The 26,541-nt window shown below is 35.4% G+C and overlaps 1 protein-coding gene across 1 annotated transcript in view; it reads left to right on the top strand.

The window, feature by feature from the left end:
- LOC149804743 (uncharacterized) overlaps positions 1-25,656 on the top strand; it is a 53,791-nt gene extending 28,135 nt beyond the window's left edge. Inside the window, exons 2-5 of the mRNA XM_089943782.1 lie at positions 3,090-3,227; positions 8,027-8,211; positions 16,125-16,370; positions 20,324-25,656. Of these exons, the coding sequence (XP_089799908.1) occupies positions 3,090-3,227; positions 8,027-8,211; positions 16,125-16,370; positions 20,324-21,805 (2,051 nt within the window). The 3' untranslated portion in view covers positions 21,806-25,656. The remainder of the gene's footprint in view (positions 1-3,089; positions 3,228-8,026; positions 8,212-16,124; positions 16,371-20,323) is intronic.
- The last annotated feature ends 885 nt before the right edge of the window (positions 25,657-26,541 follow it).

The following is a 26,541-nucleotide window of genomic DNA, read 5'->3' as shown; positions in this document are numbered from 1 at the left end:
AAATGAAAATGGTGCCAGTCTGACTTCCTATATCCTATACAGCATCTAATGTGTAAATCTTGATTTTGCTGAAAAGTATCAGAAGTGGTTTCAACACATTGAAATTTACATGTAGTTAAAAAGGAAGAAATGGTTTTATCTTGAATCCCTAGAAATTCTTTTGGCCAATATAAACTGAGTCCCTTTTAGAGATTCTTGTTCAGACTTCTTATGATGTGTAGTTGATTCTAAATGGAACTGTTGCCGATCAGACCTTCTGTACAATATGTCCATCATGGTAACCATATAGAAAATTGCTTAATGATGCTTCTCTTAATCAGATTTTTTTGTCACATTGGATTTTCACAGAAATTTGTCATATATTATAGTTGTTATTAGTGATAGAATCCCTGCTGTTGAAGAGATGGTCATATTGACATGGGGTTTTCATGAGAATACTAGTCACCTTATGTACTTGGTTCTAAATGAAGATGGTCATATTGACATGGGGTTTTCATGAGAATACTAGTCACCTTATGTACTTGGTTCTAAATGAAAATTATACTAATATGACAATGCAGAATTTGTTAAATCATGTAGCATCATCTACATGGATGACATGCTGACATTTTGAGGGGAAAAATCCACTTGTTTCCTGCAGTATGTTGTTATTCCTGTATATGTATGAACTATGATGTAACCTACAAAATGACTGCATTGATGGTAATTTTGATGATCATTTCTTAATTGATGGTATTATCAGCATGTGGTTTTCACAAAAACATTTATATAGCACTATGTAGCTGGTTCTGAATGAAAATGGTGTACTTATAACGGTTACACAGCACAATAGCCATCGAAAAAAGCTTGTTATTGCTTCTTATAAATGGTGTTTTCATAGAACATATCTTGAAAGACAAACATCGGCATTAAAATCATGGTCACCCACGACAGATGATTTCTCCTGACAGTTCATAACACAATGGATGGTCATATCAACATAGGGTTTTCACTGAAAAACTTCTTATGATATCTAGTTGGGTCTAAATGAAAATGGTGCTGATCTGGTCTCCAATATGGCCACTACAGCAGCCATCTTGACATTTATTTTATTGCTACCATTCCTGAACAGAAGGTCATACTGATATAGGGTTTTCACCAAAAGACTTCTTGTGATGTTTAGTTGGTCCTAAATGAAAATGGTGCCACTTTCCCTTCCAATATAAAACCACAGCAGCATCTTTAAAGTCTTATTGTTACATCTCCTGAATGAGGGGTCATTTTAGTATGGGTTTCTTGCTAAATTACTGCTTATGATATCAAGTTGGTCCTCATTAAAGTTGATGTTGCTCAGACATTCAGTATTGCAGCCACAGTGGACATATTGCAGGTCTTGTTGATATCACTAGTTCTCCTGAACAAATTGTCGTATCAGCATGGGGTTTTAACAGAAAGTATTGTAATGTATAGTTGGTCCTAAATGAAAACGATGCTGGTATGACCACTATAGTCATCGTTGTTGTGGAGACCTTGGAAACCTTGTTATTGCTGCTCCTTCTATATGCCAGGTCATATTAACACTGTGCTTTCACCAATCTGTTACCTAATATGGCGATAATGGCAGCCATCTTACAAACCTAGTTATTGTTGCAAACAGTCATATCAGCATGAATACAAGACTTCTTGTGATGGCTTCTTGGTGTAAAATGATTATTCTGCTAATCAGTTATCCTATATGTCCAACACAGCAGATAATTTGAAAACTTGTTATCACTGAAGAATATCAGAGACAGTTTCAGCACTTGGGTATTAAAAGGAAGAAATGATCGTATCTTGAATTCTTGGAAGTTGTTTTAAGACAGTAGAGCACAGGTTGCTGCAAGAAACTCTTGTTGCTGTTTGTACTGGTATTCATTCAAAATATTTTAAATATCTTGGTGTCCATGTCTCATTGTGTTTTTAATTTTATTGATCACCTTTCTTTAAATTGAGTGTTCAGGAGTTCTGACCATAAACATTACTGCCCCTAATATATCAAAATATAATGACATGTGAAATGACTTAGGTTGCAAAATGGGACTGAGTGTTCAGTTCTGACCATAAACAGTACCTTACCTAATGCCCCAAAAATCTTTAAATACTTTGTTTTGAGGACTTGACAGACTAGGAGTGAAATGACATGTGTGTGAAATAACTTAGTGTATAACTGGATTGTGGAGAAATGTCTTGGATTCGAAGGTTAGACTCTAATTCGCTTTTTAATAATACATTTAAGTGGATGTTTTCCGTGTTTATTCATTGTCTTGTTTAATGGTGTCATTAATGTCTAGGCACATAGTCATTCATAGGTTATTAGGGAGTAATAACGGGTGTGTGTCAGAAAAGATACTGTTGCAAATTGGGAAAAACATTAAGAGCATTATGATGTAGATAACCATTTATTGATTTTAAAAAAAATGACTTTACATTTTTTAACTTTTTTTTAATGCCTTTAACTGGAATTTAACATATTTACCTTTTAACATTTTTCTTTAGGACTTTATGTTTTTGTTTCTTTTGGAAGGCTTTGTCTTCCTCGAGTTGTTTTGCAATTTTTTATATTTACATTTCATTATGTTACTTTTAATCAGCACCATATAGCGAGTATTGTCTTGACATGCCATTAAAGCCTGCAAAAAAAATATTACTGCTTTTTTAAAGCTTGTCTACTACATTTGATTGAGCAGCTGTTTAAATTCCTTGATTTAAATCCTTCTGTCATCCTCAGCTTGTAAATAGGTCATCTAACAGCATTTTCCATGGATTTTTTCCAAAGGTAGGTAATTCAGTGAAATTGCTGGTTGATTTTGATCCATAAATATCGTAAATATGATTTCCTGATAATAAATTATAGCAGAGACTTAAAATGTTCATAGGTTATGGTAGGCATTATTTTTTTCGGCTGTTTGAGCAAACCCTGTGTATTTGTTGTGTACCATCCAGTAATGATTTAATGATGACTTTCTATTTTTTGTAGCATGTTGACTTATTCTTCATTTTATTTCTGTTCAATTTTGACATGTTTAACATGAAAATTCCTTTTAAGTTTATGAAGTCTATTTCATTTTCAGGCCTCAGTTCAAGAAAACAAAGAAACTACAGATGTGAGATCTGTGGTAAAGCTTACATAGGGCAAGCAGGGCTTGGTCGACATTACAGAATGTTTCCTTCACATGGAAAACTGGAACCTGAGCAAGAACAAAATCCAGGTGTGACTTCATTCCACTGACCCATATTGAAACAAAACATGGTCTGGTTTGACTAGTTCAATATTAACCATCTCCACTAAAAATATCAAATAAAACTTAACTTAGTTTTGTATAACTTGACAGGTAATTTCATTATCAAAGTTATAAATGAAACATAGGAGAACTTGCAGTATTATAAAGTGAATCCCGAATAATTCTGATAAAATTATATGAATGTCCAAAAGAATGTCAAAAACCTTCACCTCAAAATGGTGTTGTCCAGAACTCTTTTGAATAATTTAAAATAATTCCAGAATATTATAGTCCAAAAAATGAGCATTTTCTTTTTCTACCAAACAGTCCAGATAAGTCCAAAATAAAACATGTCTGCAGACTTGTTCCAGAAAGAACACAAGAAAGAAAATGACTCCAAATTAGGAATCAAATCTGATCGCTCAGTTTTCTCCTATACCCTTTTTATTATGACGTTATATTTGATACCATACCCCCACAAAATGGGTCATGCTACTCATTCTGATATTTCAAAATACCTATTCATGTGACCAAATTCATCCAATAAGAATTAACTTAAATTTTTCGAACCATCCTATTCATCTCTCCAGTGTGATAAAGGCTGAATCTTGTAAACGTGTTTACTAATAATTATATTATTAGTAACTGTAAAGAAATAAGTAAACATCTAGTTATAGATCCTAGTCATGGAAGCAAAATTTAACTTATGATAGTCTGTAAAATTTATAGCCATGAATAAAAATTTCAAAAAAGAGATGAAAACATGTTCCATTTTTTTAAATACAAAAATGTACATCACAAATATCATATGGAAAAACCATCATAATTGACCTTGTAAATTATCCATACACTAATCATAATTATGAATGGTAAAGATGTTTGTTATGAGTGTTAATTGTATAAAACTAGAGTATGTGCATGTGTATCATTTAAAGATACGGTTTGGAGTATAAAATGAGGGTTAACTTGGCCGTGTCTTTGGTGAACAGAATTTGGAGTTGAGTACGAGTCAGGGTATGGGAATGCTTTCACGACTTTCAGCATGGTCCACATTAGACTACAATTTTAGGATGAACTGACTTCCCACACCAGAGTTGAGCAAAGTGGTGGAAAAATAGTCATGAGTGTAGAGAGATGAAACTTTAAAATGTTCAAAAAGTCACATAAAATAGTCTTTTCACTAAACCTTTGAGCCAGATGATATAAAACAAGAACAGAATACTTCTTGAAATGTGTGAAAATATTTTTTAAAAATTATTTTGATTCTGCACCAACAGAAATCTGATTAATATTTAGTTTGAAGATTCAAGTTTAGCTCTTGTTGGAGATGTGAAAGGCAGTATGAAGTTAAATTTCAATTTCATAGTAGAAAAATCAATATTCTTGGCATTACTAAGATTGTATCTCGCAAAGAAGTAATTAAAGAATTCTAATACCTTTTACAGGCTAAAAGATGATGTCACATTGTGAAGCCAGTTGCTAATATCCGCATATTAGAAATGAGATTCTGGTAACAGAATCGAAGATTTGACATGGCATTGACATTTTGCGTGATTAACTTTCTTTTGTTTGAGTTAAACTTGTATAGGTTATACCCTTACCGCACATGCAGATGTTTATAAATAATATCCTAGTTACGTATTTTAACTGCTGTTGCACTGCTACACACACACACACATGATTTTAGAAAATACCAGCCAATGTGCATTTTAAAGTTGTGATTCATATAAACTACATTACACTGTATATTGTTCTTAAAAATTGGTACTCTCAATAGTAGGATATATGTTGGGGTGGATTCACTTGAAATATATTGTGATAACTTTTTGCACATATTTTTATACGAAATTATCTTGCATCAGTCATGCACAGTGCATGGACACTACAAGTAACCTAGTTTGGGCATCAAAAAATATTCCAGTGAAGGTCAAACTGCTTGGTCACTCTTGGGTATATAATTATCATTTGTTTGTTAGGCATTCTTTAATGCAACTGGTCATGCAGTTTGTGATGGATTACCTTGAAAGTTGCTCCGTATTTTGGACAAACCCTGAAGATACGTGTATCAACAAATCACTTTGCTGCAATAATTTTTGTTATGGCTATTGCTCATTTTGTCTTGTGGCTTAATGCAATGCATGTCTGCTTTATTTCTGGTGCAATTTGGCAAGCTTGTGTTGTCAAGACCATGAATCAGGTTATAAAACAACATCCACACATAGGAATGAGGTGATCTTCCATCGGAGTTACCTAGCTCAGGGTCACTGGAGGTCACATTTCTGATCAGGTTTTGTATGTAAGCTAATATCAGCAAGATCTTAGATTAGTAAGATTATGAGTGACTGACATCCACATCTATTAATGATGATGATCTAGATCCAGTTGTTTGAGCTTGTGAACTATCCAGGGGGCATATTTCTGACCAAATCTTAATCAGTTTCGGTAGGTATGCTTATAGAGTCAAAAGCTAAGGTAAGTTCATCTGTGAGTGGCACACACACATACTAATAAGCTGATATTGCATCTGATTGATTGAGCTTGTGAATATTGTAGAGGCCATATTTCTGTTCAGATCTTGTTTATCTGCTTAAGGGCCACATACACTAATTAGGTGATTGGGTACCTTCTGGTCATGAAACTAATGACTTAAACTCTGAACCCAGACTCACCAATCCTTACAATTTTGCCCAAATTCTTACGAAAATGACCCACAAAATGTGGACTTACAGAATAAAAGCAAAAACTACAGAAAAATTATTGTTGCCAAAAGTCCAGATAATTGGTTCATCGTTTTATTTGGAACGGGGTTTCATATTAGAATTAGTAGAATCGGTCAGAGAACCAGACAACTTTACAGCAGTACCTCGGACGCTTTAAACTGCACATATTTTTTAAAATGTAAAGTGTTTGGATGATCAAACTGTTGATTATAGAATTTTTTTAAAATGGCGTCCAGCAAGCAATGCATGTTAAAGATGAAACAGAAATTAAGCCTCTTAAATAGTTTTAATAATCTGAACAGAAGAATACAAAGGAATATTCAGATTCTTCTGACTAAAAGCAGGAAGGACACAATTACGTTTATTGGACATTACATGTCAATTTGAGTGTATCTCGTGGCAGGAGATGTGATTGCCAGCATCATGTGAAATGGAACAACCTGTTCCAAGAATTACTTCAAGTTGAGAGATAGCAACAGCCCATTAGGTTGCATTTGGTTTGGAACTGAAGTTTGTGCAACTGTACTAGTGGTAAATAAGGTCTACTTTACAAACTTTTCAGGGGCCCCGAGTGGCCGAGTGGTCTAAAGCGTTCTCCATTTACGGATAACTGCCATCTCACCTCTGTCTGCGCAGGTTCGAGTCTCAGATTCAGCCAAAGTGGGTATGTGAGAAAGTTTGCTAGTAGCTTCTTGTGGGTCAGTGGTTCTTTCCGAGGTTTTCCCGGGTTCTTCCTGCACCATTAATACTGGTCGCCATGTATAGCCTATCGTGTGCTGAAAAATGGCGTTAAATCCCACAACAACAACAACAGACTTTTCATTTGTACTTTTCATTTGTATGTGTTTACCGTCACTGCATGTTTTGAAAACTGAACTATTTTAAAAATATGTTTTCGATCAATTTACAAAGCAGTTTATATTTTGTTACACCTTACTGGAAATTGGTCAGACTTATGGAAAAAAATCAACTGCCTTACTGAGACAGTCAGGTCAGGGTTGGCAGGTCTCTGAACCACTGCAGATCAGTTGGGTGGGGATCTCAATGATTTCAAAGTTATGACTTCATAGGTAGGGTCCATTTGGGGGTAATGAGATAATTGAGATAACTAGCATTGGGTTGCCTGAGCTTATGAACAGTCTGGAGGCCATATTTCTGGTTAGTTTTAATATGGTCAGGATCTCAAATGAGTTTGATTATGAGTGACATCAAGATATGATAATGAGGTTATCTTGTGTCTGCTGTGCTTGGTTTGTGAACAATCTAGAAACCATATTTATGATCAGATTATGGTTGGATTATGTATGTAAGCTTGTATCCTCAAAATCTCAGGTGAGATTAATTATCGGTGCATGAGTGGGATCCACACCTATAATGAAGATCCAGAATGAGCAGCAGATGATGGGCATCTTGCCTGGTCACCAGGCCAACTCTTTAACCTCTCATCCACTGCAGATTCCTTGGGGAGTTTCCTAGTTATAATTCCAAGGGTGGGATCCCTGGAATGGTTTGGGGGAGGGAATAAGGACAGACTCAATAATCCATGCTGACTGCACAGATTAATTACCTTTATAATGAATAGTAAGTTTAATGTGTCCTTTAAGGGTGAAGCTACAAAAGGTTTGGAAGTTATGAATCTGGGCCAAATCACCAGGGACAGGGAGAGATCAGGGAAGAATTCTGGTTGTATAATTGATTTGTCATTTATTTTGCTGAGCATGTATTCCAGTATATGATATAGGAAAGAGGATAAATGATATGACCATTTATTGACAATGTAGTAACTATATGCTCCAAGCTTCACCACTACAGTTTCGGTATGTGTGTAAATTTGCATTTATGTATGTCAAATATCCAGTTGAGCAGTATCATCTTCAATTGGGCCTCTTGTTTTGACTATAGATTGATCTTCATCCTGGAGTAGGGGCAGATTATAGGAGATGGAGATATATTTATGTGTGCAAATTGTTCACCATTCCTTTAGTTACAAAGTTTGGAATGTTTGTAAAAAGGATTCTTGACTGTTTGTCTAGATTATTCAATAGTTTTATAACTTGCTCATTCCAGAGACTCCAAATGGTTCAAACAGTATGATAAGTTTCTCTGAGGACAGCAGAGATTCCACATCTAGTCTCCCCTACACCCCAAGACCTTTTCAAAGGGGCAGAGGAAGAGGTCGGCCAGTATATAGGGGTAGGGGTAGGGCTGGTTACCACATGACTCCAGAGAGGAGGAAAGCAAAATTAAAAGAGGTAATAATTTGCTCAGCTAGATGCTGCATAATCTGTAACTTTGGCACTGTTACTTGTATCCAGTGTACTTTGTTGAAAATTACTCATTAATTTTATTTATCTGAAATAGTGATAATAATTTGATCTTATTGTGGCAATATTTGTTTTTTAAAAAGTTGATTTCGTGATACAGCTTTAGGTTCACAATAGCCTCACTGATCATCAGTATGAATTTAGCCCCCCAAAAATGCAGTATTTTCTGCAAGTTTTTATCTTATTAGAAAGAACAAGAAAATAATAGATAATTATGGTTTGTAAGTGTTAAAATATGTCCATTTAATACTAAAACCACAAGAAACATTATAGAATGTCATAAATTTTAACAATGATCTACTACTGTGTCAGTGGGATTTTCTTACATGTGTATATTGGTTGACACATATATAAGAATGAGAGAAACCCCAATTCGATAAGATGATAGTTCATTTGTTCATCCTTTTAATGGACATGTCCATAAGTTTGTTCACCATTGACCTCATATAAATGAACTGATATGGATTAGGCAAGAATCGGATACAGAAAATTCTGTAAGATGACCCTGAATTTGACCTTTTTGCCCTTCTCTTTCTGTTAGCTTGACTGATAAATGTGGTGTACAGTGCTCTTGGTAGGATTATGAAAATGGAAGTCAAGGTCTACATTTCTTCAAAATCATTGAGTCCAGTATAGATAATACAATTTTGATAACCTGGCTAAAGATACTAGACCTGAGATTTGACGTACTTGAAGCAGGACTCTTATGCTGACTTCATGATTTCCTTCTGCAGTAAAATTACATGTATATAGACTGAAGGGGACAACAGTTAAAGATGGTATTCATTTTATTCTTTGGTAAGGACAGGATGCTTTTAAATTTGGGATATTTCTGAAACTTATTTTAGTTCGGAAATGTTAAGTTTACTGCAGTGATCTTCTTTGTTCAACACAAATCGAATCTTAGTGTACATGCAGTATTGCCATGATGTAAATATACTCACTAAATGTGAGCATTGAATAAAACACTATTATTGTTCATTGTCGTCCTACTGGGATCACATTTTAATGAGTTAAGTATTTAATCAGATTTTAATGAGTTAGGTATTTACACTTTAATGGCAAATAAAAGCGTAATTACTGGTGCATTGATACAGTATTATAGTGCAGTAATGCATGAAAAAAACGATAATAAACATGAGACAAAAAGGAGTGATTACTGTTATAAATGCATACGGCAACCCACTAATGATCATTTGTCATCAATCAAATTATACATATTTGAATGTGGTAGATATAAAAAGAAAACACAGGAAAATTAAATATTTTTATTAACTTTGCAAACAAATTATATTAATTTATAACCTTTCCGTGTAATACATCATGATGATAATCCCTTAACACAATGAAGTCATTTTTTTCTTCTTTTAAAAATGTCATTACAGTTGATAAAATACATGGATCAGTTAGTAGCAAAAAATGTCAGTGGTGCTCCAAGACACACAGTACATGAAAAAAATTACTATTATTTTGTGTCCCAACATTTATGGGTCATAAAAATATTACTGTTGAAAATAATTAAGGGTGTCCCAAGTCTTTAGTGTCCCAAGAATTACAGTTGTTAAGTAATTTTAGTTACATAATACAGCTATCACTGCTCAATTCCCTCCTCCCTCACTGCTCTGTTGTCCTTTTAGTCTCAGTCCAAGTCAGAGGACTTTAGTTTGATCATTGGAAGCTGACTAAAGTGTCAAATTATGGTAATGTTTTGTTCTATTGCTCCAACCACTTATTGTAATTGTATGGGGCAATCAACCCCTTGGGCTGTATAGACATCGCAATGATATTTATTTTGAATGCCCCAAGTAATTTTTCTGTGATTGCCTTACAAGACAATTATTACATAGGTGATTTAAATGTTTAAACTTTTTTTTAAACAAATGAACAATACTAATGTGTAGGGGTGAAATGATAACCTGTGCCACATATCGATATGATTCATGATAATGCAGCCTGCGATACAAAACATGTCGATACACATATGCACTTGTTCTTTCCATCTTTGTAAGGTACAGTAATTGGTGCCCTTTCATGTATGTTGACATTCTGTTCCTATTTCCAGTATGCACACTATGATGGACATATAGTTATCATATATTTATATGCAATTCTCATTGATGAGAAGATAACAATACTTTCTGACAGACTACCTTTTGGTTGCAGTGAATTTTATCCAACATTTTAGGCCATTTAATGGTGGCTCCATTTAACTTTCATTGTTTTGCACAACATGAATGATTTGAAAGCATCTTATTAAAAATTTCGTGTCTCAGTTACATGTGGAAGTCATTACGATGTTATCTTCAAAACAGAAGAAATATTGCAATTTCCTCATGCAAAGAAATCTCATCTAGAACAAATTCGGGCATGGGAATATAGTTGAATAGCAACAAAATCTATCACATTTTATTTCCTGCAGATGCAAAACACTGCTGCAGCCACGGGTACTTGTATTTGCTAGTGAAGAAGAAAAACTGCTGACTCCACCGAGTCCTGTTCTACAGTTTTTTTAACTTACACAAGGTGATAAACTTTAACAGTTTGAAATCTGCCCCACAGCTCATTCTATGCTAATTTCATTTATTCCATCAGCACATTCATTCACTGTTTACATGCCTCTGCATAAAAAGAAAAATTCCATTTTTGTTCCTTGTGTTCAGTTTGATGACAGGATTTTATCTTAAGGGAGACCTTCCTCTTTATCAAAGAAAAAGGAGGGGGAGGAAGAAGCAGTTGTAGTTTCATATTAAACTTCAATATATGTCTCTCTTTCTTCCTGCTCAACTTTCTTAGATCTCTACTGAAATCAACATCTTTGACAGATCTCACCTCTAGTTGTATATGCTTTAATCTATCAATTATTTCTGAGGACCGCTCCGGTGGCCTAATGGTGATAGCATCTGCCTTGGATGTAGGAGGTTGTGTGTTCAATCCCCAGCAGAATCATACCAAAGACTTAGAAAAATGTTACTAACAGCTGCCTGGCATAGCACTCAGCATTAAGAGATTAGTGTTAGAACTGGTCAGCCTGCTGTCAGGATAATATGACTGGGTTGGACATCATGCTACATGTCTCTGACATGATGCCCCAGTGCTTGGCATTGCTATAAACTGCCACACTGCAGACATCATAGCGATATGAATGAAAATGCAAAATCACACACACACACACACACACACACATTATTTCTGAGTATACTCTGCTCTTTTTCTTTGTATCAATTTTGTTCTGTGCTTTTTTCTGAAGGGGCATATACATAGCTAGATTTGTCAGCTTGAATATGTTGGGAGACTGATCTTTGTGACTGTGTTGTACAGTTTTCCAGAGCTCACAGATCTTATCTTCTAGACACATCTGCTTCAAAATAGGATTTTTCACTAACTTCGAATTCCTTTGTTAAATCAGTAGTTTACTGACTAATATGCCAAATTTCTTATCTGTTCCATAATGGTGAATAAGGGTATTTAGTTCATCAATGTTTGTACAGACAGAGATATTAAAATAAATGTCTTTACTTCTTGAGAGGTTGTGGGTTCAAAGCCCGGCCAAGTCATACCAAAGACTTACAAAAATGGTACTAACAGCTGCCTCGCTAGGCGCTCAGCATTATTACGACTGGTCGGCCTGGTGTCAGGATAATGACTAGGTGGGACATCATGCTACATGTTTGCGGCATGATGCCCCAGTGCTAGACATCACTATAAACTGCCACACTGCTGACATCATAGTGATATGACTGAAAAATTGTTAAAGCTATGTTAAAAATCCTATTTACATACACACACACACACACACACACACACACACTTCGTTATTTCATTTTTTATCCTGATTTTATTTATTGTAACCCTGATAATGGTTTTGTAGCATATAATCTGCCGGGTGAAATTGATTGATTTTTAAAAAAAGAAAATTGCATTATACTTTTAATTGTCTGTATTTTAATTAGGCTCAGTATTCTGCCCTTTGTACATTTAATTTCAGTTTTGAAATACCACTGAAAGGGTCATGCTGTCTGTTGTTTTGTCCATCCAGCATGTACATCTGACTCATATTTAATACCATTTCAGGCTCAGAATCACTTACTGGTATCTCCATTAACACTTTCCCAGCTACAGTAATCTGATAAACTTCATAACTTTAAAAATTATTGTCATCATCACTATCAACTGCAAATATTTGCTGGACAAAATCATAATGAACCATGCTTAGGTTTTCTAAGTAGCACCTATTTTAAACACGCATTTATAAAACATTTTTATGAATGGTTTCAAGCTACACCATAATGCTTATTCCTGGGCACATTGTGCTAGTCCAATATACTTCCACAGCCATTCATGTCATGCTTGAAGAACCCAGATGTGGAACAGTTGCTATCCAAAAAACAAATGTTGCAAGAAGAATGGTTCAATAAAAATATGGGTAAAACCATTCATAAACTCATAGGTGCCAAGGTTATGTCCCATAATAAATTTTATGACCGGGGTTGGGGGGAGCCCTAGAATAACTGTATTTGCTCACAACCACAAATTCCCTCAACTTTTCACTTCATATTCCACCCCAGATACTGACTTCCATCTCCTCCTCACACCAAGATAGTGACCAATGATTCTATTGCAAAACTCGTCACATATATGATGCGACTTCCTGCCCTGACTGTATATATGAAGTTTGCTCAGAAAATGTTTGAAAATCATTGTATGAAATTGTTGTGCATTGAACTATGTCACAGGTTGTTCAACAACACCTCTAGCAAATGGTCACCACGTGTAAAATGTAAGGTCAAAGTTTCAAGAATCGCCCAATGGTTTAGGAGGAGATATGGTGACTACAGACAGATGTATTGATGAAAATATAATTGGAGAACTACTTCCTTGCAAATCAAGCCCTTTCAGATATAACTTTTAGATACAAAGAGCTAAAAGTCATCTGCCCACCTAGATCAGCCAGGCAGAGTGATCTTCTCTTGATACAGGGATTAGTGGCAAAACACATGAATGTTTCAATTACTGCTTCCGCATGTGCCAAGAAGCACGCTGTCACCATGAGAGTCCTTGCAAAGCCAGTTTCAGCTGGAATTTTTAACTGGAATGGGAATCCTCATTCTTACAACTCTACAGTGGTGACTTATATCCGACGGCAAGGCAGAACCAAATCCCCAGACCTTTGCATACTGGTGTGGGACGTGATAAAGTGGTGTTGGCAGCAACAAATGCACATCCAAATGCATAATATTCCTTGATATCTAATCGTAATAGCATATTCTTTGTTATGGAACAACCAGCTTATACAGATGGAATGGTATCTCCATCCCTTGGTTTTCACTCAGATATGCACCCGATGGGACCAACCATTGGTGGACCTGTTTGTGACAACTTGGAATACCAAGCTCCCAACCTTTTTCTCACCTGTCCCAGATCCCCAAAACTGGGCATTCGATGCGCTATCCATAGATTAGAATGGCCTGCTTCCCTTCCAAATGTCTCTGATTCCAAAGTTGATGCAAAAAGGCATGAGAGTTGAAGTGTTGTCTGATTCTAATTGCACCACTCAGATGGGAGAAGTCATGGATCAACTGCCTCCTCAATCTCACACGGGAAATTCCCCAGAAAATAGAGAATTTCACTCATCTACTCAAACAACCAAGATGGTAGTTGTTTCACCCCTACCCAGAGCTACTGAACCTGTATGTCTAGATTACATATTAAACAGGCACTCGGAAATAAATAGTTCTCAGAACCAGTCATGGAGAGAATCACAAAAGTAAGAAGGCCTCTATCTGAAAACATATGAAAGCAAATGGAAATTTTTTTACATGGCGTCAAAACACATTCTACCACTACAGGCATCTATACCTGAAATAGTTAACTTCCTCCACTGGCTCTTCAACAAGAAAAAGTTAGGACCAAGAACAATCAAAGGTTATTGTCCCAGAATTGATGACACCTTTCATCATCATGGAAAAGACGATATAAAAAAAAGACTTGTCCAATCTCCTCTAGAGCTTTTGATTATACATGGCCAAAAATGTTGCTCTGTGCCCAAAGTGGAACCTTTTGTGGGTATTAATCTGGTTAACAAAGCACCGTTTTAATTTCTTTCAAGGACATCTTTGGCTGACTTCTCATACAAGACCTGCTTCCTTATCACATTAGTGATGTCAGGAAGAATCATTGAAATACATGCCCTATCAGGGGACCCAAATTACATACAGTTTAGACAAGATGGGTCAGTTTTTCACTTATTAGAGTTCCCTCTTTCATCACCAAGAACAGGCTTCCATCCATGAGCAACAAGACCTTTGTACTGAAATCATTGCTTATTCGGGGGACACGACAAAGCCATTGTGTCAAGGGAGATCATGCCCATTTTTACAGCCCAAACAGGGATAGGACAATATAACAGAACAGACTCTTTCATCCTGGATTAAGTGGCTTATTCACTTTGCGTATGAGAAATATCTCAGATGAATTTGTGATACATTTCGGCTCACGAGGTTAGAACAATTACCACAAACATTGTCTTTGACTGGAACTGTTCTCTATCTTCCATGCTGTGGGATGGAGGTCTGAGTCTACAATCTCTAGTTTATACTTAAGAGATTTTTTATCCCACAGTGCTCAACGCCATATGGTGGGACCTATAGCCATGGCTCAACAGGTCACCTTTCCAGGTCATTTGGCAGCTTAACAAGATACGGCTTCACGATTTATGCTCAGTTCATGGGAGGGAATATTTTTATTTTCCCTTTCTGAAGCTGCTTCCAGACAGATGGAGTATTCTCCAGTCAGGTTACCTAGAAGCTGTCTCACATACTTTAGGGGACTGTAGATGCATCTCTGGGTTAAGGGGATGTACCTCCCTCCACCTCTAACCTATTCTCCTAAGGTATTATGACTAGGTAACTTATTTAGAGAAGAAACTAACTTTTCTTGTAAAATATGTTTTTTCACGAATACTTACCCAATTATAATGCACACACCATCCCATCCTCCATGCAGTTATATCCATATAGAGAGAATGCCTTACACTGCAGTAGTAACTGAGATATTCATGGGTTTTTGGCACCAATTCCTATATCAAGAGGTGATCACTCTGTCCAGCCACACCTAGATGGGCAGATAACTTTTAGCTCTTTTGAGCTAAAAGTTTTATCTGGGAGGGAGGAATTTGTGAGCTAGTAGTACCCCTAAGGTATTATGATTGGATAAGTATTCATGAAGGAACATTTAATTTAAAAAATGTATATCTCCAGAAATGCTTTAAAATAAAGCTTGTTGATAACAATGTTAAAAATATTGGGATACATCCTATCTGTTTCACCTTCTGTGTCTTAACTCTTTTATCTAAGCCACTGGAAGGAAAGTCACCTGACTTGGTGCATTACTTGTCCTTATGTTGTCCATCTGCAGCAGATGAAAATCCACTTACCCGGCTTGAAATGGCAATTGAACATTTCTGGCAGTCAAGTGAATTACCTGATTACTTGTCTGTTCAGGCAAATGTTAATTCCTGGCTGTCAGGAATAATTGCCAGCTTTGTTCTTTGAAAGTCCCTACTTATTATCAGAAGTTTGTTTTCCATTTAATTTTGTCAGTCTTATCCAAGCTCTTCCCTTTCACAATTCAGTATTAGTAAATGTTTAACAGATGGAGAGCAGACTGGTCTCAGTTTGTAATTAATTACAACTGGTGTTAGAAGAGTCGCATAATAAATTTGGAAAAGAACAATTCACTTGATCAAAATTAGGTAATTTTTACTGTCAACATTTTTGTTTTTATAATAACTGTCGAGTCAGCAGATTGCTTTTGTTTTAATATTGTCAGTAATTTTCTTACAGATAATCAGAGAATGTGACAATGATGAGCTAATAGAGGAATTACTTCCACGTCTTGCAAAAGTTATCACCCTTTGGGAGTTTTTACTGATGAAGGTGGAAAAGGGGAAGCCGTGTAAGCCTCACATGGAGGACATAATACAAGAGTTTGAGTCTCTTCACAAACAGATCCAAAAAATGTGCAGAGAGTACTTAAAACCCACCACAGATTTAGAAACAGACATCCCAAATGTGGAGAAGCAGCTGCAGGTTTGTTACTGTGCTGTAGAAGTGATGCCAACCTCATTTCACCTGTTAATGAAATATTTTGAGAAATTCTTTTACCACAACAATTGCTTGTTACCACTCTGAGGGCCACATTTATTGATCCCATTTTAATCATTCTTGGAATAAAAGCTTACATGACCGAGATCCTGACAAGTTAAGGAACAAGCAGTATTCAGATCCTGGATAAGTTAAGGAACAAACAATATCCAGGCTTATTAGTGAGGTGATTTCACATCTGATAGGCTGAATGTACCACTCTGAAGACCATATTTCGAACCAATTTTGATCAAACTTGGAATATATGCTTATCATGAAGATCTGAGACAAGTTTGATAACGAACAAGATTAATAAATTAATAAATGAGATGATTTATGCTTTCGAATGGTCAAACATTGAACCACTTATAATACTGTTTTTCCAAGTGTTATCTAACTTACAGTTCTGACCTGCGTTATCAAATCTTGGATGAATTCCACAATGAGTGAGATGCAGGAATTTCAATGAGTGATCTTGCATCTGATTGGCTGAGCTTGTTGTCAGTTTGTATTTCAATGTTTCTTAATCAAACTTTGTAATACCATCATAATGTCCAGTGATTTTTCATTTAGGTCACATCTTCAGAGAATATCAAGATGAATTTTTGTCTGATTGGCTGAGCTTTTTGCTATTGGAGTGATGTTTTTTTTTTCTAATCGGATTTGAAATCAGACTTTGTAAGCCTAATATCATTAGGTTGTTGAAGGAGTTTTATCATGAAAGAGAACTATGCATATTAATGAGGTAATCTTTCCTCTGATATGCTGAGTTTGTTTCTGCTCTTGAGACAGCATTTTGATATGGAATTTTCAGACTTGGTAAATAGGTTTGTATCATCTAATTCTCGGATGTCGAGGCATGGGCAACTTCCATCAGGGCACTGGCTGGATAAGTGATTTTAAAGCCACACACTATGTTGTAAATTAATGGATAAAACCAGGTCAAGGGCCAGATCCATATTTTTGCCAGCCCCTGCCATTAGTCACTCTATTTCTAACCAGATTTAGATTATCATCAAGAGCTGGGTCCATGTTTGGGTCATGTGATACTGTTAATACATGTTTCTTTTCAAAAGTAATCACACATATGGTCCTTAGAACTACATATTGGCCAAAATTGTTTACTTTCCATTCTTTTGTGCATGGGACTAAGTCCAAAAATAATGAATAATGGCAGGTAATGAATCCTTTAAATATCCTTTTGCAAGATTGTGATGCCCACAAAAACAATAAAAGTAGAATGGCATTGCTGGTCTGAAATTATCATGAAACAGTTGTTCCAAAACATTGTTGCCTTTACATATGGCCACTAGGATAAATTAACTTCATGCACTTTATTGCAGGAATTTTAAGTGGCCTTGGAAGTCTGTAATTTAGTGAAACAGTTGTTCATAAACATGGTTGCATATAAACTGCATGCATATTGACACCAAGATGAACTGTCTTCATGCACTTTCATGCAAATTCTTTACTTCTGTTTTTTAAATATATATCTCATAGTGAGATATTGAAATATATCAGTGGGAGAAAAATGATATTGCTAAAGTGGCGATATCAGTTTTGGAACTAATATCTTTTTCCATTCAAGAAGTATATCAGTCCATATGTGTGATATTTAGGCCTATTTCATTTTTCTTCTTCCATTTCTCTCTTACCCTTCCTCCCTCCCTCCCTCCCACATCCACTCACTCTCTGCATCAGGATGTACAGATATTAAAATATAGGCTGAAGACCCTCTAATGTACATTGATTCAGTCAATGAGGTGCCATCAGGAAATGCCTAAAAGCAAACAGCAAAAGTAGACTTTACATATTAACTTTTTTTTTAAAGTTTTCAACATGAACCATGGGAACTGAACTTACATGACATGTGGTAGACATTTTTCAAAAAGAATCTTATGATTAAATATAGTACCTTTTTTTAAGTAGCAGTTTTAACTAACAGTTTGTATTAACAGTCTGAAAATGATGGATCAATCAGGCATTGATTTCTGTTGATTGCAAATGGATATTAAGTGACAATCAAAAATTGGATGCATGATCTGTTATTGAGCAGTTAAATTTGTATGTCTTTGGCATGAATTGGCATTCAAACCTGCGACCTCCTGCATCCGAGGCATATGCTCTAACCACTGGAGCAGTTGTGATGTACAGATTTAGTTTGTACATACTATGCTCCAAAATTATTGTAAAATTTAGGAACTTCTTTTTATCAATGTAGTAATGCAGCTGTTAGTCACAGTGGCACAGAATGTAGAAAACCCATTCAAATTGAGGGCTTTTGTCTTTAAAATATATATAATAAAAAGAAAATCTTCATTTATTTTTAGTAGGTTAATGGAATTATTTCACTCATGGAGTGGAAACATTTTGTATTGTCACTATTCAGTACTGGATGTTGGTAACTTCCTCCAGTGGCAAGTGTATAGGATCCCTTCCCCTCAAGGGAAATGTTAATTTCCTTCCCCCCAGGTAATGTCATTGATCCCATCCTTGTGGGAGCAGGTGATTTCCATGTAAATGAAACAACCCCAAGGCATTAATTATGGAATATAAGTAGATAAGTGGGAATAATATGTGCTTTGGGAAATAAAAGACCACTCTGACAGTGAGCAAATTTGCATTTATTTATTTACATCAGGTGGGGTCATTAAAACCTTGTACATTTTTTCGTGCTCATGAAATTTTGCATTTTCACTGTTTTCATCATTCATTGACTTAGCATAATGGATGTTTCACATTCTTTGCACTATAGGTAGCATGGTATGCCTTCCAGTGGATATGATGGTGTGGTGGGGATGAATGTCAGCCTGATTGATATTTCATTAGGACATTAAATTCTGACATTAAATTCATGATGTAGCTCACCAATGAAAACCACAAAAATTGGAATCCCATTTGAAGTGTTTTAGTTAGAGTGTTGCTTTTCCTAAACTTCTTGGAGGATTGCCATGAAACTTACACCCATTCATTGCAAGGTCAGGTTGATCCTAAATGAAATTGGTAATACTTGTATGTTCTTTGGAGACACCAGAGTGCCACATTGCAAGATGCAGAGATGCAATTGGGAGGGTTGATTTGCTACAAGTGCCTTGCAATATTTTGATGTACATAAAGATGAATTTTTGCACTTATCAAGGGACAGTGGATTCCAAAGACAGGATCTAACCTGTCTCTTGTAGCAAACGTGAGAGAAGACTGTTCTCTGCTTGCCTCTGCATCTCTCACCCTTGGACTTGGAATGTTATGTGAAAATCAAACTGAAATTGAAAATTTCACAAAAGTTTTGAATCTGTGTGGCATAATCATGCAAAAAAAGTATTTGATACAAACTTTCATAAATCATATTCACCTTATTTCCCAGTAATGTAAAAAAATTACCCATTTTGCCCCTCTCCTATATTGCCATTGTGGACCACCATTTCGGTTAGTTGAAAAGCAATGGTAGCCAACAAATGCTAAAATTGGTTGAACTGCACATTAATTTTTCTTGAACTAAACAGATATGTCTTTTCACATTTGGCTGAATTTAAGATGTATTCATTTCATTAAAAAGACTTCAGCATTCCTTGGGTACCAATGCTCTAAAAACGACTGAAATGGCAATCAATACAGTTTAAAAAGCTCAACCACTAGATTGTGCCTGGATTTACTTTGCAAAGGAAAATGGCATTAGAATCAGTATAGTATGAATAAAGCAATTAAACTCAAAGCTGTGTAACAGTGTTAATATGGGCTGCCAAGTATGAGATATTTGTGGAAATTTGGCCTCCAGTTTACTTTTGGAACAGAACAGTATGATATTGTTCACATATTCACTCTGAAAACTGTAGTGACAGTAATGCCTTAGATTTAGTTATTGAAATTTCTTGAACTTTATTATGCAAATTTTTTTCTAGATCCAAAACAGCAGTTTAGCTGATGCATTGGGACTGAAAGTTGGCTGCTACATTGTAAAGGACATTCAAGATCAGGATACATCCTACCACTACAAGTTCCTGACTACCAATCCTCTACTGTCAGTGAGTCAGGCCCATGTGGCTCCAGAAAAGCGAACTGTGGAGGTGGTACAGAAGGAACAACTTGTACCACTCAAAATACCCAAACCTATTGCTATCCCTGTTTCTACTAGTTCAACTAGCAGAAATATGCAAAACATTATAAATTCTAGTGCCTCTTCTACATTGGTAACACTTGGTTCAGGCTCAGCATTGACTACATATTCCAATAAAGTTGTGCCTTCTCCAGTAAAAGTTGTGGCATCTTCAGTGACCACAAATTCCAGTGTAGTGTCACCATCTCCTATGAAAGTTTTAACTTCAGCAGTTAAATCACAAGCAAATCCATTGAAATCTCAAACATACATTATTGCAAACACTGCCTCCAGGACTAGTGTTCTACCAGCTAACTCATTACCAAACACAACAGTTACAAATCCATCTTTACCAGTTTCTAGTGCTACTTCAAACATCAGACCAACTTCCAGTATGAGCTTATTAAACAACATGGCCTCTTCCATTGCAGCCAGTAATCATGTTTTAACCACTTCCACTGTGAACAGTTCTCTTGTGAATCACACAGGTTCTACTAATAGTGTTTCTTTAATAAGTGGAAAAGTTTTACCAAACACTGTACAAACAACGGCTGCATCCAGTCAAACAAGTGGTAGGACTACATACATTTTAGCTGGGTCCAAACCTACACTCGCCTCATCCATGCTTGCCAAATCAGAAAATACTACTTCAAAGTCATTGACATACACCCTTAAACCTCAGAGTGCTGCCAGTATGAAATCAGAACCCCGACAAGTGGATATTAAAACAGAGGACTCTGTTACAAACAATGGCAATAATTCATTTTCATTTTCTCAGAATGGAGTCACATTTATTTCAGTTTCTGATGCAGCTGTTTCTCAGAATTCTCCAGAGAGACAAGGATTTGTGATTCAGAGCATGGCAGAGACAAATAGTGTAGATTCCAGTATTTTATGTTCTCAGGGGATCCATGAACAGTCAGGGGAGATAATCAATGGTATGGACATGGTTATCTCCCCTGATGTAAACATGGATCAGACAGGAAGTACAGCAGCTGTCATTCAAGGGCAACTTCTTGAAGAGGAACAACATACTCAGTTTGTACAGTATGCTGAAGGCACAAATACAGATGATGATCAAGTTGAATCTATTACCATTCCTACCACTAATATCTACCAGACTGAAGATGGTATAATTCTCATTCAAAACCCAGATGGAGAGATTCTGCAGCTTCAAGACAGTGATGGAAATGGAGTGCCCCTAGAGACAGTGCAGGCCTTGTTGGCAATGGATGGAGAAACTCAGTTCATCACAGAACCCATGGAGGAAACTAATCTTGAGCAGTGATTAGTTTTTACTTCAAATTCTCTATGCAACTGTGTTCTGATCCTCAGAACATTGCATCTTAGTTTTCACTCTGTAAAGAAAGTAATTCGGTACTAAAGCATTGGTAATTTATGTGTTAAACATAGGACTTTGGGGGAGATAGGTTGTTAGTTTATGTATTTTAAGTAATACACCACCAATATAATTTTTATTTAACTGATTCACTCAAACAAAAGGAATGTGACTGGGAAGGAGCCAAGTTTGACATTTCTGTTGTGGATCCTTCTTTTGTCCCTCTGACTCCTTGTCTCATTGTGCCAGCTTTAGAATAGCCAGACTTGTCTTTGACATTAATATCTATTTTTCAGCCGCATTCTTATAAAGTGTAACTTTATTTAGATTCTGTATAAATATCAATACTTTATGTTGTATCTGACCAATCCACAACATAAGAGTAGTAAAGATACATTTAAAAATTGCAGGATTTTCACATAAACTTGAAAGTTACATATACATTTATTTAATATTATGCAGCATGAAAAGAATAAAAAGATAAAGTCCTACAGACTATCGTGTTAATATTTAGTGAAATTTCTTGCACAGAAGTTCACAATGAACATGCATACAGCTAAATTTTAAGTACTATGAACATGCTTTTTTTATCATGATTGTTACAATCCACAAGCATACACACAGACACACACAAACACACACACGCAAACAAATGATCAGTTTTGGTGGGAAAAGATAGACTCCCCCACCTGATGTGTATTCGTGAATATATAAGTACATGCAGAAATGTCTTTTTCATGCCCAACCAGCCACCTGTGTATCCCATAAAGTTTTGTGTTTAAGTTTTTTGGGCACAGTGTTTGAGGAATCTGTTTTATGAACACATTTCTGGTATTTAGCAGTTTTGTTTTGCAAATACCAGATATACCTATGAAAATAAAGTATGAATCTTCAGTATGAGAGGTACAGACTATAAAACAAAAATAATTGGTCTTGTCATGCCTATAAATAACAAATTATTTTCACACCTATGCTATTTCTGTAAACCACCGGATCCCCATGCTACAGTGAAATCTAGCGAAAAAAGTTTGGAGAAGATTATATTTTTTCCAGACCATGAAGTGTCCTTGAATTTTGTAGATATCACTGAATGTGGGGTGGGGGGAACCCTGGAATTTTTCACCACAACTTGATGACAAAACCAATCACGTAATTGAGTTGGCGCTGAAACAATTGTCAGTTAGATTTACCAAGTTCTGACCAGAATATCAAGTGGTTGCAGTATAGATCATTTGGGTGCATGCGTAAACATATTTGTATAGTCTATCCGAACACTTGGATGAGTAGATTTGTCAGGTAGACTGGTTAGTCTAACAACAGCTCAATATCTATCTTTTCGTATGTGGAAGGTATGAAAACCAGTCACATGTCACATCAAACCAACATGCCTGCAAACGTGTGCTCTCAGAGAGTTCAAAAATTAAATTATACAACTTATCATCACCAGTTTGTTTTGATATCTAAGTTATCAAAAAATATATTGTGATAAAGCTTTCATTTTGTAGTTGATAAAGGGAACATGGTTTTAAACATTGTCAATAGTAACCTCAGCCACAACTCGCCTTTTGGTAAATTTTAGAACCTAACATTGCTAAATATTTAGAAATCTACGAATATTTTGGTTGAATGAAATAACAGACTGCACCAGCTGATGATCTTATTTTTGTGAACCATTGAAAGGGCAGTATTGCATTGCATTGCACTTGCATATTTTTAGTGCAATCATGGCCAAATCCAACAGTATTATTTGGAAAATGTATAATACGATTTCCCCTGATCCTTTGCACCCCATTGTTGTTTGGACATTTATGTTGGTGTATATCGTCAATTTTCTATTGATTTCATGCAAGTGTGACCAGTGGTAAGCAGCTACCATTGCACTGTGGCATCCAATTTAAGCTTTTAGATAGGCAATAAACTCTGACCCCACACCCCAACCTAAATAACCAAATATCAAAAATGGGGTTAAGTGTCAGAGGAAAGTCAGATTAGACAATTGGCACCATTCCTTACAGAAAGAGTAGTAAGTCTAATTTTGTGTAGTTTTAAATGTTGAATCTCTGAGCTGAACATTGCTACTAAATTATGGCCATGTAATGTGTAGCTTGAAATATTGGTGTTGATTCTTAAATAGGTTACAGGAGAAATTTGAGAAATGTCCTCCTTTGTGTTATATATTCTGTAAATTTTAAGAAACAGTATGAGCTCCTGTGAGTACCAGTACAGGTTTGGGGACTGGTTTATCATATTACAAGCATACAGAAAATTCAATTTTTGTTTTATACAGTAATATATCTGTATTTAATTCTGAAGGTCTTTTTTGTCAAAATTTAAACCCACTCTTTTGTAATTAAGTAGTAAAAAGTGATGGACTTTCAACCAAATTGTCTTGAGCTGTTCAATTTGAAGAATGTTGTTCTTGGTTATATTAGCACAGATTATTTCCAAGTTAAAACTTTTTTGTTAGATAAAATTATAATAATGTTCATTTGTTTTTTGTTTTTTTCTTACTGTGATAAGGAAATGTTTACCTAGTATATTATGCATGTAAATTTCAAATGGCACATGCACTAAATCTTCATGTATGGTTTTGAATTGGCTGACTCTTGTAACATTTTGTTTTATGTAATTAAATGCTATGTCAGTCAATATATACTCTACTCAGGACATTGAAATCTTGATTTAGAAGTGATTATTCTTATTTCTTAAGAATTAAAAAAGTTTGAAGGGAAACTAAATTAATTTCAGTTCATTCTGTTAATGTTTCCTCATACCACCATAATGAAACTCAACAAAGTAAAGTTAACATTTCGAAACTGTAAATTGAAACAACATAACATGCAAATTTTATGTGAATTTGTAGTATATACAGATATTACTGTATTATAAAAGGATTACAGTTTTATAGATATGTCCGATTCAGATGTTATAGGAGAGCCAAACCGTTTGATATGAAAACTGCACTTTTTCTAAACTAAAATGTTTTTTAATTCCATTCATTGATGGTCACAAGTGAACCTTGAACAAATGAATTTCATCATAGAAAAAGCCTCGGAAAAGACCAGGAAATTTGTTTTTTAAAAAGTGGGGGAACCATGAAATAAATGAATAACAAGGAAGCTGAAATGCTATATAATGAGGTTTACATAAATGTTTCCATTGATATTGTTCCTTAATCCTAGAGTGGAAGAAAAATGAACTAGATACATTCTAGAAATTTGGTCTTGCCCCTCATTCTGGAAGATTACCTTGCAGAATCATAAAAGCCGTACATGTAATTGGAAAAGTTACCAAACAATTGTCACGAGAAAAAATATGGACTGAACAGATGATGCATAAATGAGATCAGCTTTGGCAAATATTGTTTTTAGCCTGTTTATAATTTTGGTTATTCCATGTTGATGGTAGGAAGTAACCAAGATTGTAATTGCATGCCACAAAACTTTGATTTGGGATCAGCTGGTCAAATCCATTCTTTCAATTTTTGGGGTAATTATGCATATTGTAATTCTTACCTATGTATTGGATAGTGACTGGTGTCAGCCTATACCTTTCTTGAAGCATGTACACTTGGCTCAGATAAATTCTAAATTTCAAATGCATCCTATGTATTTTATGAATTCCCCAACGCTACTGCAAAGAATACACTTGGATGGTAAATGTCCTATTAAAGGCATTACATTTTTCCAGAAAACCCATACATGTATATAAGGTTTTTAAATGGAAATTTTCAGCAGCCTTTTTAGCCATGTTTTTCCATTGTGAGTCTGTTAGATGATTGATTAAATACAGTTACTTTATTTGTGATGTATTTGATTCTTTAGAAACACTATTCCTTGGTACAACTGCGTAAAATGGTTTATAGCGGAAGTCACTCCAACATTTCTAACTAGATCCACTGTTGTGCATAAAAATGCAATGTCTGTTTCTTGTTTTGTTCCATTTATGGTTTTAATCTGGTTAAGCTTACAAACAAAGATTTTGTTTGCTTCATTTGATGTAACTGGTGCATTTCTTTTAGGATCATTTCATATCATTCAGAGAATATTTTGGTGTAGAGAAATAATCAGTGACTTTATGAAGATATGTAATGTATATAATAATTATGAAATGAGATTTTAACACCTCCTTGCTTTAATAGATTCATCACTTATATTCAGAGATATTCAAAGACTGGAGTTGAACAAAAAGCGTGAAAATTTATATTTATTATGAAAAACAAATGTCTCCCTGGATACCTACATTGGCTAATACCTGTTTCTGCATCCAGCTATAATGTCATAATTAAATGTATTTTGTTAAAATCGTGCCTGTTCAAAGTCACTCAAGGAATAGGTATCCCTACTCTCTTTTTCAGTGTGTCAGCTGCATTCGTTTTACAGTTTTACTTTGCCTTGAGTGAACATTCATCCATCTGTTTCACTGTATCTCATTCTTTCGTTCTAAATAGGCATCAGTCTGGAGTAAGTTTTATAAGACCAGCCCCTTGAAGGTAGGGGGTTAACTTTGTACATGCATTTATTTGCATTATCTGTACATTATACCCCATATACTTTGCACCCATTATAGATATTCTTCTTCCTGGGATCATGAAACTTGTTGAGGGGATGCATCTTTGCAAGCATTAAACCATTATCATTAAAGTAGGTCACTATGACCTATATTTCATACTTCACAGACTTAAA

This window comes from Sinohyriopsis cumingii, chromosome 2 (genome assembly GCF_028554795.1).
Source record: "Sinohyriopsis cumingii isolate HCF-2022 chromosome 2, ASM2855479v2, whole genome shotgun sequence".
Lineage (NCBI taxonomy): Eukaryota > Metazoa > Mollusca > Bivalvia > Unionida > Unionidae > Sinohyriopsis > Sinohyriopsis cumingii.
This window is presented reverse-complemented; position numbering and strand designations above follow the sequence as displayed.